The sequence below is a fragment of the Nymphaea colorata genome, chromosome 9, assembly GCF_008831285.2.
Source record: "Nymphaea colorata isolate Beijing-Zhang1983 chromosome 9, ASM883128v2, whole genome shotgun sequence".
Classification (NCBI taxonomy): domain Eukaryota; kingdom Viridiplantae; phylum Streptophyta; class Magnoliopsida; order Nymphaeales; family Nymphaeaceae; genus Nymphaea; species Nymphaea colorata.
Window position 1 is genome coordinate 21174306 of NC_045146.1, and position 15404 is coordinate 21189709.

Sequence of the window (15404 nt, forward strand, 5' to 3'; positions counted from 1 at the left end):
AGACGTTTAAAATTGAATTTTTTTTTCCATTTAAATGCTTCAATCATGTAAGAGAAAGACAGTTAAACGAAAAAAGTTTATCACTCGATATAGGTGTTTGGGAGCACTTTATCGTGTTTAATCTTCCTTTCTTTAGCATCCACCATTCTTGGGGTGCAGAGGATGGCTAAAAAACGATCAAAGGAGAAAAAAAAGGATAGGTAGGGAAGACTGCGAGAGTTGTATAAAGCAGTATTAATCGAACTCATTGTTTAATAAATAAATATGATTATACATGGAACCTGCCTCGCAGGACTTTCAATGTTGAAATATAAGCATACACAATTATTTTGTCAACAAGACAAATGACAATTTAAAATAAAATTAATTAATATGCACAGTGCTTATATATTAATTGGTCGACGTATGAATATAACTTGGAGGCTTAATTAATCTCCTCGACAGACCTGTAGTAAAGCCACTATGTTTGTTCTTATCAAAAGCCGGGAGCTCCTTGCCTTTTAGTCTCCTACTCCTAGGCCGACAAGTGTCATCCGGTTTGAAAAGATATGATCATAGAGACATGCAGAATAGAATATATAATCCTTTTTGATAGTATAAGATACGCATTAATGCGTGGCAGTAGGTGAGGATAAGATTATGGATTTACATTGCCTGCCCTTTCTTTATGGATTTTATTCTCACTGGTCACGAAGTTATCCGAAGAAAAATCGAATAAATAAGAATGAAGCTAAACGATCGTTTGTTATTGCATCACTTTCTACATTTTCTTATCCTCTTAACGTTTTAGATCATGAAAATTTTCTCCATCTTTTTGTTATCCACTTAAACTTTTAAAAAAATCTCACAGGGAACAGTGAAGTGGTCAGAAGGAAGAAGAGACAAAGCATGGAAGCAATTACGAGCGAATATGTAACTTAATTTCAACCATGCCCATACAAACCACTGTAGTAAAAACAAGATATTTCATTAAAATAAATGACACTTTAGTGTAATATCCATATTTCTATTTTGGCTCTATTATACAAAACTAACGGTACAAATGTGAGTTCCATCTTAGGAACACAATAATCAAAGAAGCATCTCTTTCAAACACGTGAACAGACCTTTATAATAAGCCAAGAATGCTCCGACCATTCATTTTCAAGTATCTGCAGTGTAAGGCCTACACATGTATAGGGAGACCATATTTTCCTTTATTTTGTGGACTGCTTCAAACATGCATGGACATCGTGCATACTATATACGTTTAGTTTTGCAAAAATAACAAGGGGGCACTTTGGACGGCAATAGTTTTTGAATCATTAAGAAAAGGAAGGAATAATTGTGACATCAGAGTTGTGAGGTAATGTGTTATGGTAAGCTCGCGTCTAACTCCGTGAGATTTTTCACGTTTTCCATCATCAATAGCCCCTTTACGTCTCCAGTTAATGGGTGCCTTTTTTAAAGTGGCGCTTGGATGCTCCCCCAACCACATTTTGTTAAGGCCGGCCGTCGCCGTTTGTTTCTTCTCCACAAATTTTCGCTTTCTGGATCCGAAAAATGGCCCGTGCCTCTTGGAGGGATCTTTTAGGCCTTTAGCGACGGTGGCCGCTTCAAGGGTCCTTTTTTCATGAGAAGAACCTCGCTACAGCTCATTGTGTTGTGATCCCCACAAGAGGAGAGGGAACTAAACATGCGCCATTGATATTGCGTCCAGATTTTAAAACAACGTCCCCTCCCCTGGAGTTGGGAACCAGGGAATATTGTATGACTATTTTATGAATCTAACGTCAAAAATTAAGGCAGATTGATGGAACATTTGTATTCAACATAAAGATTAAAGCAAATTCACGTGTTTGAAAAAGATGGTTCTTTGATTATTATGTTCCTAAGATGGAACTCACATTTGTACCGTTAGATTTGTATAATAGAGCCAAAATAGAAATATGGATATTACACTAAAGTGTCATTTATTTTGGGTTTTGTACCGTTAGTTTTGTTATAATTCTTTGAAAAAAGAAAAACGACTTTGTTGGGCACAATTGTCAGCGTTTTAGAAAATGTGAGAAAAAAGGAGAAACTGATGCACAATGGCAGTGCCCATGTAGCAAAACCTAGCTAAGTGGCTAAAGTGCCCAAGGTTTAGATATGATCAAAATGAAAGTCTGTCCAAACCTAGAGAATAAAGATCCACATTTTTCTAGAATCACATTGAACAGGGTTCGATCTAAGATCAGGTAGAAAGAGGTACTACTGTGCTGTCCAATATTCTTCGATTTGAAGGATCTCAATCAGAACAGGTAAAAAAATTTCAGTTTGGATACTAAGATAACTTAAAGTTGATGCTGTTTATGTACTGTTGTTGTTTCTGTAATTCTTCGTAATACGCAAGAATGTATAGGTGGCCTGACCCGTGGATCTCAAATATGTAGCACTGTACTGGAACCCAGTAGGTGAAGCCTCTCCTCTTTAGAGAAACACAAGATTTATATATATATAGTGTGTGTGTGTGTGTTCAATATTTATCTTTGGTCATAGAATGGTATCGTTGGGGTTTTGACCCAAAGAAGCATTTATCTGATTACTTTCCACAATACACAGCTGATGCTTTTTTTTTTTTTTTCTAAAAGATGTAGCTTTTCGAATTATGAAAACCTACATTTCTCCAGAAAAAAGTTTGCTTTTACGTCATCAGGAAAGGTAAACAAACTTGTAACGTTACAACGTCACTTTGTGGAAAGCGTTCCTATTTTAGAATCGTATCTCAAAAGAAACTGTTGAACGGTTGCACTAAAAATATGTCCGGTCGAATAAAATAAGCCACATTATATTAATGATACCGTACCAAAGCAGTTGAGGGTAGTCCTTAGTTTTAATCATATACATTTCTAATATAATTACTCAATGTCGATCTGACACTTTTTTTTTCTATAATATTCATAGCAATCAATCAGACTATCTATTGTTAAGTCATATAGATCTCATTCCTGTTGATCATTTTTTTTTCTTTTTTTTAAGGGAAAACTGTTTTTTAGCATAAACCTCCAAGACCATGTCCTTATACGTCCAAAATTCTGGTTTGCTTCGGAACCTGCGTAAACTTAAGACGCTGAAACATATCAACGGGTACGAGTTTCAAACATTCAAACCCCTTGAATGCAAACCACGCTACCACCCATTTCTGTTGATCTTTATTTCTTCAAACCCCTTGAATGTGAACCACGCTACCACCCATTTCTGTTGATCATTATTTCATAGCTAATCAAATATTTTTGCATATAATTATTATGGATTTTTATCTAGTTCTTACAAGACAAGACAATCACCAAAATCATCTCTGAAATTTTATCAGATCCTGCTTTGTGTACTCTACTGTTTAGATTCACACAGTCACGCACACATATCTTTTATGTTTCTTATTTTTTATATTATTTTAATTTCCATTTACTGTTGCGTGTCGAAACATGCATATAATCAATTCAAGATCTAATTTTTATATTTAACGCTCGGTGAAACGTCCTTGGGATCATTTCATTATATATACGCATCGCCGAGTGCATTTGGTTTCAAATTTTTAATTTCTTATCCAAAAGTTAATTGAAAACTAACTCAAAGAGACAGCAACTTTGAAGATACGTATGAGTATAGAGTTTTTAATAGTGGCCGATGTGGAGGATCGTAGGACAGGCCGATAGGCAACGTTATTGACAAGGCCAAATGATATTTTCGCCATCAACTTGATATAAACTGAGGTTCATAAATACGTGGATGATCCCACATAGCCCTGTGAGCTGCAGCTTCTTAATTCATGATGTTTCAGGTAATACTTGGGGAAGCATTCGTATTCATGTTATTTACATGGGGCTTCCCCAGTTTCATGTGCACCATACACGCGACTGAGCAATTTTGTAAGAGCGACTTTCCTCGAGCTTTCTTAATTTTCATCACCATCAACACATGGGATCTCGTCGCCTCTTCTTTTATCAAAAAATTAAGAAGGGTCGTTATTATTTGGTGAAAATTTAAAGGAATATTAATTAAATAAGGGTGGGCATTGGGACGACGCATGATAGGCTGGGCTTGGGTTAGTCGTTTGACACAAAGGCTGGCCTGATTAAAAAAAAAAAAAGCTCATGAGGCGGGCTGGCCTGAGAAGCATTGGGAGCTCGAATCGGCCCGATATATATATTTAAAACACAGCCCTATATCCTCCTTGGCATGACGCCAACAGCCAGCTCACCCTAAAACTCTTAGCAGGTCGTTGATCCCACTTGGCAACTATTTGCATTTGCTAATGTCTTCAAATACATAGAGCAGGAAGTGTTTCTTGCCCATTTACTAACCTATCAACATTAAATCCATGGAAAAAATATCCTTAACTATAACATCTGACCTTCGAAAAGTGCTCTTAAGGAATTTATTCTTCTCTCTCTCTCTCTATATATATATATATGGATAACTTACATTGAACACACAAGATGCCAATTTATTTACAGAAAACAAAGTATTACCATCTCAGCAGCACAATCACATGCTTGGTTTTTTCTTTTCTTTTTTTTTTTTGGTATACAGAGGGTGAGCAGAGAAAGAGAGAAAGAGCCTTCACTTCTGTTTCTTCTGCCTTTCATTTTGATATTCTTGGTTGCTAGTGACGGCCCGGCACCCATTTTGTTTAATGCATATTTCCATTTGATCGGCAGAAAGAAAGAGGGAAAAAGGCGAAAGTTTAAATCAAAAAATTGTCGACACAACTCTGTGATTGGAGGCCGTGATCCCAAAACTTCTCATAAAACTCGGAGTAAGTGTAGCTCCTGTACAGAGGAGGATGCTGGTCGTCCACCAACTGGGCAGCCGGCCGGATGATTGCATCGGGTGACGGGCAGTAGAATGTGGGGATCGATATTCTCTCTTTATCAGTATTCACCACTGCTCTGTGTAACACGCTCTTGTACACCCCATTGCTCAAAACCTGCAAATACAAAATGTCAAAATCCCGTATGTTCTCACTCCCATTCATCCTAGATCGATTGACAGGCTTCATAAGTTTCAAGTTGGAGGCATTAAGAAGCTACATGTAGAATCTTATAGTATAGAGCCGCTGCTCGAAACTCATTGTGTGTTGGTATATTTGTGAGCCACACGGTTCACGTACTAAGAATATTCAACCCCGGAATTTCTAGCTACAACCCGACATGCATAAATCATCTTATAATACCCAAACAATTGATCAGAAGAAAAGTAACAATGTATCCAGATACTAGCTGAAAATCTGACATGCATGAATCATCTTATAATATGCAACTACTTGATCATAAGAAAATTAAAGACATATCCACATGCTAAGTTTGTAAAAACTGTATACAAGTAGTTGCATATTATCAACAGCGCGATTCATAGTGGCTGATTTTGTTAAAAAGCAAGCCTGGAATTGTTCATTAGGACAACGGAAAATTTTTGAACATTTTAGATGTGAAAAGAGAAAATAATTCTTGGATTTTCTAACTTGCTTGTAGATCACATGCAGTCCTGTGGTGAACAACGTGGATTGGTGAGACCAGAAAAATGAGCATATATAGAAATTAAAAAAGTTCATTGCAGTGGCGGACAAGATCAGCCAAGGGCAAGTGTATATATTATATAAGAAGCAATAGATCTAATGGTGGAGGGGTGTCGTCGTAGCGTATATATATATATATATATATCAACCTGAATTTGGTCGCCTATGTTAATAACCAGCGCCTTTGGTATGGGATTCACTTGGACCCACTTGCCGTCTCTTAGCACTTGGAGTCCAGGAACATCGTCTTGCAAAAGCACGGTGAGCGCGTTGGGGTCGGTGTGCCCTGGCAGGCCGTAGGTGAGCTCGGGCTCGGGGCATGGTGGGTAATAGTTTATAGCCATGTGCTGCCCCTGCTTGCCTAGCGCCTTGTTCATGTAGTCAGGCTCCAATCCTAAGCTTTCTGACAAGGCCTCCAGCAGAGCCAAGGCAAGCTCCCTCACCTTCGTGCAATACTCACTGGTAATTTTCCTGTCCACGTAGCAAAATTACACTTTTCATCTGCTTCACATGTGATATAATATACCCAAATGACTGTGTTACGCTTCAGTGGAAGACAGAAAGCAAACCTGAAGTTGGAAGGTTGAGCAGGCCAGTGTTGCGCATAGTCCTCAAGAGGGTAGCAGTGCAGCCTCAAGTAATCTCTCCAATTGGACACCTTCTCCTTCTTCACGTTGAAGCTCGTGGACAGCCTTACCGTTTTGGTTGGATCCTCGGAATAGCTCTTCAGCCTCTCCGATTCCGGCAGCCGGAAGAAGCGCCGGGAGATCTCCATCATGTCGTTCATTACGCTGTCCGCGATGCCGTGGTTCTTAACCTACAAGTCGGAACGGCAGCGGTGGAGAAGAACTCGAATGGTGAGGGTGATGTTATTAGTTGAAACGGGAAGTTGGTAACCGAGAAAGAAGGTAATTAAGGGAAGAGTTGATTACCAGGAAGAAGCCGTCGTTGACGGAAGCTTGGTGGACGTCGTTCAGTACTTGGGCTCTGTTGGGGCCATGAAGGCCTTGGAGGTCTATAAGAGGGAAAGTAGAGTCTACGGCGGCCGCCTCCTTGAGGTTGGGGCGATCGGAGAGGGGCCTTACAAAGTGGGAAGGAACCAAGCTGGTTCCACGGGTCACAAGGTCTGCAACAAGGATCGCCATTGAGGAAATTGCTGGGCAGCTTCTGGTTGATGGCGAAATGTAAGACCATGGTTCTAATTTATAGGCCAGCTCCGCACTTTTTTTTGTCTTTTTCTTAGTGGGAGACGGGATTGAAGTCCAATCAATGACATGATTTGGACCACTTGTCTTTTATTTAACGTATTTGGCAGCCAAGGTGGCCCTTACCCTCCTATCAAACCTCTTTTAAAATAGCGAGTGTCGTCTATGGTGTTGTAAATAATTCATTATCTGTTCGCCGTGGCAGCTAAAACAACCCCAAATAAATGCTTGATCTAAAGAAAATGTTCGCTACTTAAACCCACATATTAGAAATTATTAGTTTTCATTTCTAACAAAAGGAAGAGGCAGACATGGAGTCCGGAGACATGAGATTTAGTTGCCTGTGCTTTTGGCTTCATACCATGCTTATCGGGCTTACATTTATAAAACACTCACAAAGTATCATTCATTGTTGTGAGAGGGATTCAACAGTGCATTTAATAGCAGACGTGACCCTCATTTAAAATAAACTAACAATTTGAATTAGACAACTTTTTGTTTCCCAAGTTAATTAGGGGTTATTTTGAAATACAAATTAACAAGGTGGGAATTGCTAGTCCATTTAAAAGATTAACATGGTGGCTACTTACATAGTGGGCTCATGAAATAAGTGAAATGACTAAATATACAGACTAGCTTGGTGAACTCTTATTTAGCAAATTTGATTAGTAATTTAGAGCGTGTGGTATATAAAGTTACTTTTACAAAGTCAAGATATAAGTTGTCAAACTGAACTTTATTAAATAAGCTGTGACATCAGGGCACTGGAAAAAAAAAACAAAAAAAAAAAGTGGAAACTATAACACGTGGGTGACGGCTTGATCCTGACGTCACAGCCAATGACGTAGGTGATGAAGTGACGGATAGCGTGATGCATCTAACGGCTCTTGTAAAGCCTGGCCCTATCATCTCTCGGGACCCATTGTCGCCTTTTTCTCCTCCCATTTCCATTTTTTTATCTAGAGCCTGGATTCGCTGCATTTTGCTCTCGGTTCTTGTCCATCAAGTTGGATTTTGGTGCTCAAATTTTCAAATCAGGAGGCTGATGACGAACACAGGATTAAGTCAGGGCAGTAGGCACCACCAAACTCACACCTGCATTGATTGGTATATATTAGGATGCGAAAATATTTCAAAGCGGTCCAAACTTATTTCCCTTTTTCTTGTACTTTGAAGTTTAAGCAGAGTAATATGTATACATCAACATCGTTTAGATTTTCCATAAAAATCAAATTGATGATTAGACTTTTAAGTTATGTTATGTCTGTCAAGACATTTGGTCTGCTAATACTACTCATACATGATGTATCAGCATTGGCTAATACATGTTGTAGTAAGCTGGTACAAGGCCCGGTAAGGGTTGGATTTTCATTTTTCTTTTTTTAAATTCACTTAAATTGTTTTATATTATTTTTATATTGAATAAATTGTAAGGCATTTGGTCGTGTATCCTTGCTGAAGCTTCAAGTCTAACATGAAAGTGATACGATGTGGTTTTCGTTGGCAAAGGCAATGTCATCATTGTATGTGAAGATGTGAGCAGGTTTTAAAAATGATGAAAGTAAAGTTGTTGTCCTGATGTTGCCCGTCTTATTTATTCATATGCACTCTTTTAGAGTTTAAACCACTGTCAACTACAAAGCGAGTTAAGGTATTAGTCGCATGATCAAACACTTGGGGTCAATTTGGAAAGGGCTATCGCGTTCTTTTCATATTGTGTTTTCGTTCTTTTCATATTGTGTTTTCGTTTGGCAATGAAAATAGTTTGTTATGAATCTATCTTAAAGATTAAGACAAGTTCACAAAATACCTCGCCCATGCTTTTTTGTGTGTGAATGTGTGTGCCGACTGGCTTGACACAATTAAGTCGGTGAGGGTAGACGGGTGGGCAATGTGGGCTTGCCTCCATAAGGCCTTCTATTTTAATACTTGGATCGTATAACCTTGTCGAGAAGAGGAATTTTATAATATATACTGAACCTAAGTCCAATTGCTTATATTTTTAAATATAGATTAATGTTAGGATAAGAGATGAACGCAAATTTTGAATGCCTTTGGTTTTTGTAGTTAGGCGGGATTTATACGAGTCCTGATGATCAATATTTCAATTGGATCTTGATAATGCCATCCACTACTAGGATATGCATTTAACAATTTTTCGTGCGCATGTGTTTGTGAGTGTATAAACGTGTGCATACGTGCATGAATGCGAAATTGGTATAATTGGGTCAGCAAAAAGGTATTCAATAAACGTTTCAATGGTATATCATGGTAGGAAATTTTTACCTTACGCCAGCCTCATATTTGAAATCCAAGACTAGATTTCATGGCAATATCCACGTCTTAGCAAACCTTGGATCTCAAAATCAAGGATTTCAAATCATCTACAGACTCGAAATACATGTTTTTGAGAACGAACCTCCCCCCTCCCTCGTGGATCACATACCCATGCGGGAAAAAAATCACCCGCAGGAAGCACACAGCTGCTGCCGAGAGAGAAAGAGAGAGGGGGAGAGAGAGCCGATAAAATGGGAATGTATATCAAAATTTGGGGACAAGATGTCCCCTAGCTACAGTAACAAACCGCAAGACAAAAGCAAAAGAGGAAATATACAATACAATGTACAGAAAAAAACAAAATAAGAGGGGTGAAAAGATAGTAGAAGGACAGAACGGTAACATCACCTAGCCGCAGAAAGAGGACGACGCCGCAGCTGAATGGCAAAATGAACATTTCTTTGCACAAGACGAGCTACACACTTCGGCGAAGAGAATGTGCCCCTTAAGATCATGTTGTTGCGCTCCTCCCAAATGCGCTAACAAGCTTAAATGAGCCACAACCTCTAAACACGACCCCAGGAAACAGCTAAGTTGGGGAAATGACGAAAGAGGAAAAGAAGACGAATGGAATGTGAGTCTGTAAGGCTACTAACAAGTGAATGCCAGACAGAGGCAAGGACACTAAAGAAGAAAGGACAATATGTAAAAGGTGGACCCAAGACTCAGTCGCGGCGAGACAGATGAAACACTGGTTAGCTAAACTGATGTCAAGGCGTTGTAAGTGGTTAAAAATGTTGATGTGGCCAGCAAGAAGAAGTCAAACAAAAGCAATGACACGAGAAGGGGGGCCAGGAGACCAAAGGAGTCGGAGTAGGAGCGATGCCACGGAAAAACCAAAGAAAGCCAGGTAGCAAAAAGAAAAAGTAAAACTCCGAGAATGTGAAAGAGGCCAGAAAAGGAGTGCAAACGATGGGAGGTCAGTAAGGCGGAGAAAAAGAAAAAGAGGAAGGGTGGAAAGCAGGTTGCGCCAAAAGTGAGGGGGAGAGATGTGAGAGATGGAACCGCTCCAAACACTACGGGAAGACATGTCAAATTTGGAGCAAATGAATAGGGTGATGGGAGAGTGTTCAGTTACCAGACGCCACCACCAAGAACACAGGAAAAACTCACAAGCCCGACTAAGGTTGGTAACCCCAGCACCCCCAAAAAGACACGGAAAGACAACCATATCCATGCGCGTAAGGCGATCTGAAGGCCGATCACCATCCCAGATGAAATTACGAATGATTCTATTAAACATATTCAGAACAGCCACAAGAGGTCGAAAGACCGCCAAAGCATGGAGGGGGACAGACGCGAGGCAGTGTTTAGCAAAAGTAATACGATCTGGTAGAGAAAGCAGTTTTTCTTACCAACACTGAAGGCGATTAGCAAGTTTCTGCTCCACTTGATCCCAAAAGGAGGGTGCATGAGGTGACCAAAGAGGGATAGAGAGAGGGAGAAAAAGAGTCTGAGAGAGATAACCCTAGGCAACCATCAAACATGGTTTTTCATAACCACAGTTTTTAAGATTTTCGATCTAATCTCAAATCGACTCCAAATCTAAGGTCCAGGGGCTATCAAACCTAACATTATTCTCTTCTTTACTGCTATGCTCAAATGGTAAAAAGAAAGCTAGCAGTAACTTTTTACCAGCCACATGCTTCAACTTACATATTGATAGAATTTTGAATCGATTTCGGTTTTTCTGTTGAACCTAATCCGGTTTTGGCACACCAACTATTTGTTTTCATTTTGAAATCGATGTATTTTCATGTTTCTTGAACGATTACATGGGAGAATTTTGACGACAAGAGAAGGCAAAGTCGATGTTATAAAAAACTATATTTTTGCACACCAATACAGGCCCCTTCACTGTAGTGCAACAAATCAAGCAATACCTAACTTCAATGCATATCCGTTCAGCGATCTGTTTCTCAAGTTTATAAGTTTTAAAAACAATTTAATTTATTTTAAGTTTATTTGAGCATGAAAAAATAAAAAAAATGGAAAAAAGAACCTGTGTTTTAAGTATACGTGTCTGCCCTTAAGTTTTTAAAAGGAATTCTAACTTCTTTGCGGCTCTCGCCAGGCGCTGTCGTGAGCCCAACTTTATAATTAAGAAGAAAAGTATGTAGGGTGCCCCCACCTTCACAATCACCTATTTCCGATGCAACAGATCACATGCAATGACAACAATAGCTTAAAACATATATAAAGCAGCAACTAAGTTAAACGATAAAGCAGGACAAAAGCAGTTCTCTTTCGAGGAAAGAAAAGCAGAAAAAAAGAAAAGGAATTGTAAAAGCAAGCTTTATAGAAATGAGCATGCATCTTTAACTTTGAATGAAAATTAGACAGCTGAAAGCGATAATATATGCAATGGTTCTGACGAGACCAAGAAAAGTGTAATGACAACCAATGAGACACGGCAGTAATCAGATGTATCGGTTATGGGAAGTTCTAAGCATAGTCATGCTTCTACACGATGCAACACCCGTATTGCTCCCTACCATTAATAAAACACCAATCCCTCTCGTGATGAACACTTGAGATGATAGAGAGAAAGGAGTGGTAGATTTTCTGTCGTTAATTTTCAAAAGCACCTTCCGGCTGCATGATACTTGACGAGGGGCAATGCAAATGGCCGATCCACTTAAATTAAACCTTTCCTAAAAGAAAAAAAAAAGTTTTCAAAAGGAAGAAGATTTATAATAAAAGAATGTCCCTTTCAAAAGACTACCACACATTCCTTTGGTAGTAAGATGAACATGCACAAGACAAAAGTTATATAGATGAGATTACTTTTTGGAAGAATATCATGAATCGAATTGTTAGGTATCACATTCAACTCATGCCTAGTTCTTCAATCGGGACCCGTCTGTACAATATCTTGTTCGTCAAAAGATAATATCATTATCAACGTAGTTTCTGTGAGTCCATGTCGTAACGTGAAAGAGGTGCAACTGAACTTGTCTATAGTGAACTATCTGTTTTGTTCCACCCTTTGTTTGTCTTCTTTGGGATATTGACTAATTCGCTTCTTCTGATGATCAATCTCAATTCATTTCCCAATTGACATTGGTTTATGTAATGAAAAGGCTAGAAATTGGAATTAATAGTATATGACTAATAGTGGCTCTCACTTTAGTATGGCTCTTACGTATCAGAACTAGGAACTCAAAAGTTTATGGAATTCGCCGAACCAATAACCACAGAGTTGATACTTGACACCGCACGGCACTCGGTATTTAATTTGGTTGGAAAGCATTTGTTTCTTAACAACAATGATGAGAGGAGCATCGAATGTCACTGTTGTTATTGGTGTCTTCAGATGTTGCACATGTGAGCTTTCACACTGCGCTTTTCTGTCCGCTGGTTCAATTTTAAAAGTAATTCTTTTCGTGGCAGCCACACCTGAACAGGACGGAAAGAGAGATTGCGATAATTCTGAGGGTGCAGAGCCTTATGTCCTTGTTCTTATCTACTGAAACGCACTTTCCCCCTAGTGGGATTCTCATCATCATCCATCCACTAAATCTTGGTTGCAAAATCAGAATTGTCGACAAAGACCAAAACTCTTTTGTGTCTTTGCTTTTTTGGGACATTTGTTTATGACTTTTGGCCTGTTCCCTCATCATGCATGCTTTCTGGATGTACTTTCATTGTTTCCCTTTTCCATCCTTTTCACTGCAGTAATCAGTACCCATTGGATAGATCGTAAGACCCATGGTAGGGATAATGCGAAGCTTCAACATATATTTCTTAGTCTGCTGTTCAAATTGTCCAATGTAGAGTCTAGAAGACTAGGACATATTGATCTTTGCAGTGTCTCAACCATAGCTAAAGATGTCAAATTAAAATCAGAGAACATGAACATACAACTACTCAAAATTTTCTATCCCAGTTGGCCGATTAGAAGATGTCCGTGAGCTTAGGCTGAATTCTGTTCATCCACAAAATGAAAATATATCTGGATGTGTTCAATTATTTCGTAAAACACACAGGATTGGCTCCAATCTGAACAGCAATATTCCAGTTCTTGGAGATTATCTTCATATATAGGTTTAACATTCTCACCAAGCTCACAAATTAAGCAGAGGTTTAGTCCAGACTCCAAATCAGTTCGCATGACCAGGTGTTCTATATATATATATATATATATTTGCTTTTGCACTTGGAACAAACAACATTTTGATTTTTACTCTTCCATGACACCAAACTATCACAATGAAAACACAATACGCGCAGCCCAATGAACACTATAATGCCGCCGCCGACATACATATATCTATACTTTTAGGAAAAGAAAAAGTTATTTTCTTGGGATTCCTCGGCGGCATGTTCAGAGGCATGGAATAATTCATGTTGCAATGGAAGGGCATGTCACATGTTTAAAAGAATCCGTTTTGTTTAACGCTCTCACAAGAGAGAGAGACCAGTACGGCACTGGAGCCTGATGGATCAAGAGAGAAAAGGAGAGGGCGAAGGAGGAGGTGGGAGAACCGGACAGAGGGGATCAGAAAGACGATGCGGAAAGCAGGGGAAAATTAAGAAAAAGGAGCCGTACTTTTTGATTCTCTAAAACCAGATACATTTTATTCTACTCAGTTTTTTAGTTGCCTTCTCAGTTTTCCTTTGAAAATCTGGTTTTCCTCGTCTTTTATCTGAAAACAACAGAAAACTGAAAACCATATTTTCTGCCTTACGTCATTAGAATATTTTGGCTAACGGAATGGGCCAGATAGATTAAACGTCAAACTGAAACACAGAAGAATATCATGTAAATATTGCTGGTTCAAGTGAAACCTCCACCACTAACTTAGGATAGTGTGCACTGCCAATTACTCAAGAACACCAACAGTACGGGCTCAGACACTGGACTGGCATAATTTCAATACCCTTCTTTGGTGGCATACTGCATCTTAAAGCAAGACATCTTGATCAAATTGTTTGGCCTTTCTATTTTTTTCCCTTATAATGTTATTTCAATGTGCATGGCGTTACTTCACAGGTTAAAATTGAAATGATATGGTGCTTTTTCAGTTTTCAATGAGGATAGACGTGTAATTATTCTTCTGGCATTCAATGACCCTGAAACTTTGACATGACCGAGCATGTATGTGGTCTCGATCACATAAGAAAACCAATGGTCTCAATTGCCAAGTTCCTTTGTGTTTAGACGTTGTAACTCCTATCTTTTTGGTGGCGTATTTTAAATAAACACAACAATAAAGAAGGACATCTGCTGAAACTTTGACATGACCGAGCATGTGGTCTCCATCAAATAGGAAAACCAATGGTCTCAATTTCAAGTTCCTTGGTGTTGAGATGTTGTAACTCCTATCTTTCTGGTGGCGTATTTGAAAAAAGTCATCTATCTTGTGCAAAAAATATTCATTTTACTATCCGACTACAACATTGTCCTGCTGAATGACTCTACTATTTCGTGTATCAATTATCTCCTCACTTCTCTTATTTTGTTTTATTGTGTTCTATCTTGTATAATTCAATTTTTTGTATTTCGCTTGTCCCCAAATTTTGTTATCTATTTTCATTTTATCTTGTCTCTAAATTTTATTATCCATTCTCATTTTATCCGCAAACTTCTCTTCAATGTCTGTTCTCCACCGTGAAATACTATCATCGTTAGGACATCAAACAGAATCGCAACCGACGAACTTGAACTGCTGCCAACTTTCTCTGGGGCCATCGGGCATGTCGACCGCTATAACCTCGCCGTTCTCCGCCAGAGCCTTGTAGCAGTTATGCGACAGTTTCAGGCGGTCCACATCCCGCGAATCTTCCCCTTATCCTCTTCCCATCCCAGCCCTCGAACCCTGGACCTTTCAGTATAGCGTCCGAGGGTACCACCACAAGGCTAGGGGATAACCGGTTCTTATCGCCTTAACCGTGAAAAACCAGCTGCAGAGTAAAGTTCATATTCTTTGCTAATTATTTTTAGTGAGAGAGAGAGAGAGAGAGAGAGAGAGAGAGAGAGATTATAAAATGAAAATGCATAATAAAATTTGGAAAAAAGAAGTCTTAGATACCCGTATGAGAGAGAAAGAGAAAGGGGAAATTTTGGAAAGATGACATGTCTGTGAAATAACTGTGATCAAATGTCGAACGAGATAGAAGACGCCCGTATAAGGGGGCAGCACTCTTTCTAATGTCCTGGGTATTTTAGATATTTAGGCACCAAACATTGTATTCAATGTTGGAGCTCCAAGCTGCACTAAATCTATGCATCCTTTTTTTCAGGTAAAAACTTTTGATCACGTAGGTCTCATCGTTACTACCCTTCTTATCACATGGCCGACGGCACTAATCTAAGAATC

General features: G+C 39.0%; 1 protein-coding gene across 1 annotated transcript; it reads right to left on the reverse strand.

The window, feature by feature from the left end:
* Nucleotides 1-4412: 4412 nt before the first annotated feature.
* Nucleotides 4413-6710, reverse strand: LOC116260024 (protein DMR6-LIKE OXYGENASE 2-like). The gene is made up of 4 exons (XM_031638085.2): nucleotides 6472-6710; nucleotides 6109-6356; nucleotides 5689-6010; nucleotides 4413-4951 (listed from the first exon to the last, which is right to left on the reverse strand). Exons 1-4 carry the CDS (start codon nucleotides 6682-6684, stop codon nucleotides 4709-4711), a joined length of 1026 nt encoding a protein of 341 aa, XP_031493945.1. The 5' UTR covers nucleotides 6685-6710; the 3' UTR covers nucleotides 4413-4708.
* Nucleotides 6711-15404: the final 8694 nt, after the last annotated feature.

Excerpts from the sequence above, each read along its gene's own strand:
- LOC116260024 (XM_031638085.2), bottom strand. The coding sequence starts at position 6,684 with ATGGCGATCCTTGTTGCAGACCTTGTGACCCGTGGAACCAGCTTGGTT. Across the intron at positions 6,357-6,471 it reads TCAACGACGGCTTCTTCCTG|GTTAAGAACCACGGCATCGC; the intron begins GTAATCAACTCT and ends TCCGACTTGTAG. Across the intron at positions 6,011-6,108 it reads GCTCAACCTTCCAACTTCAG|GAAAATTACCAGTGAGTATT; the intron begins GTTTGCTTTCTG and ends CTACGTGGACAG.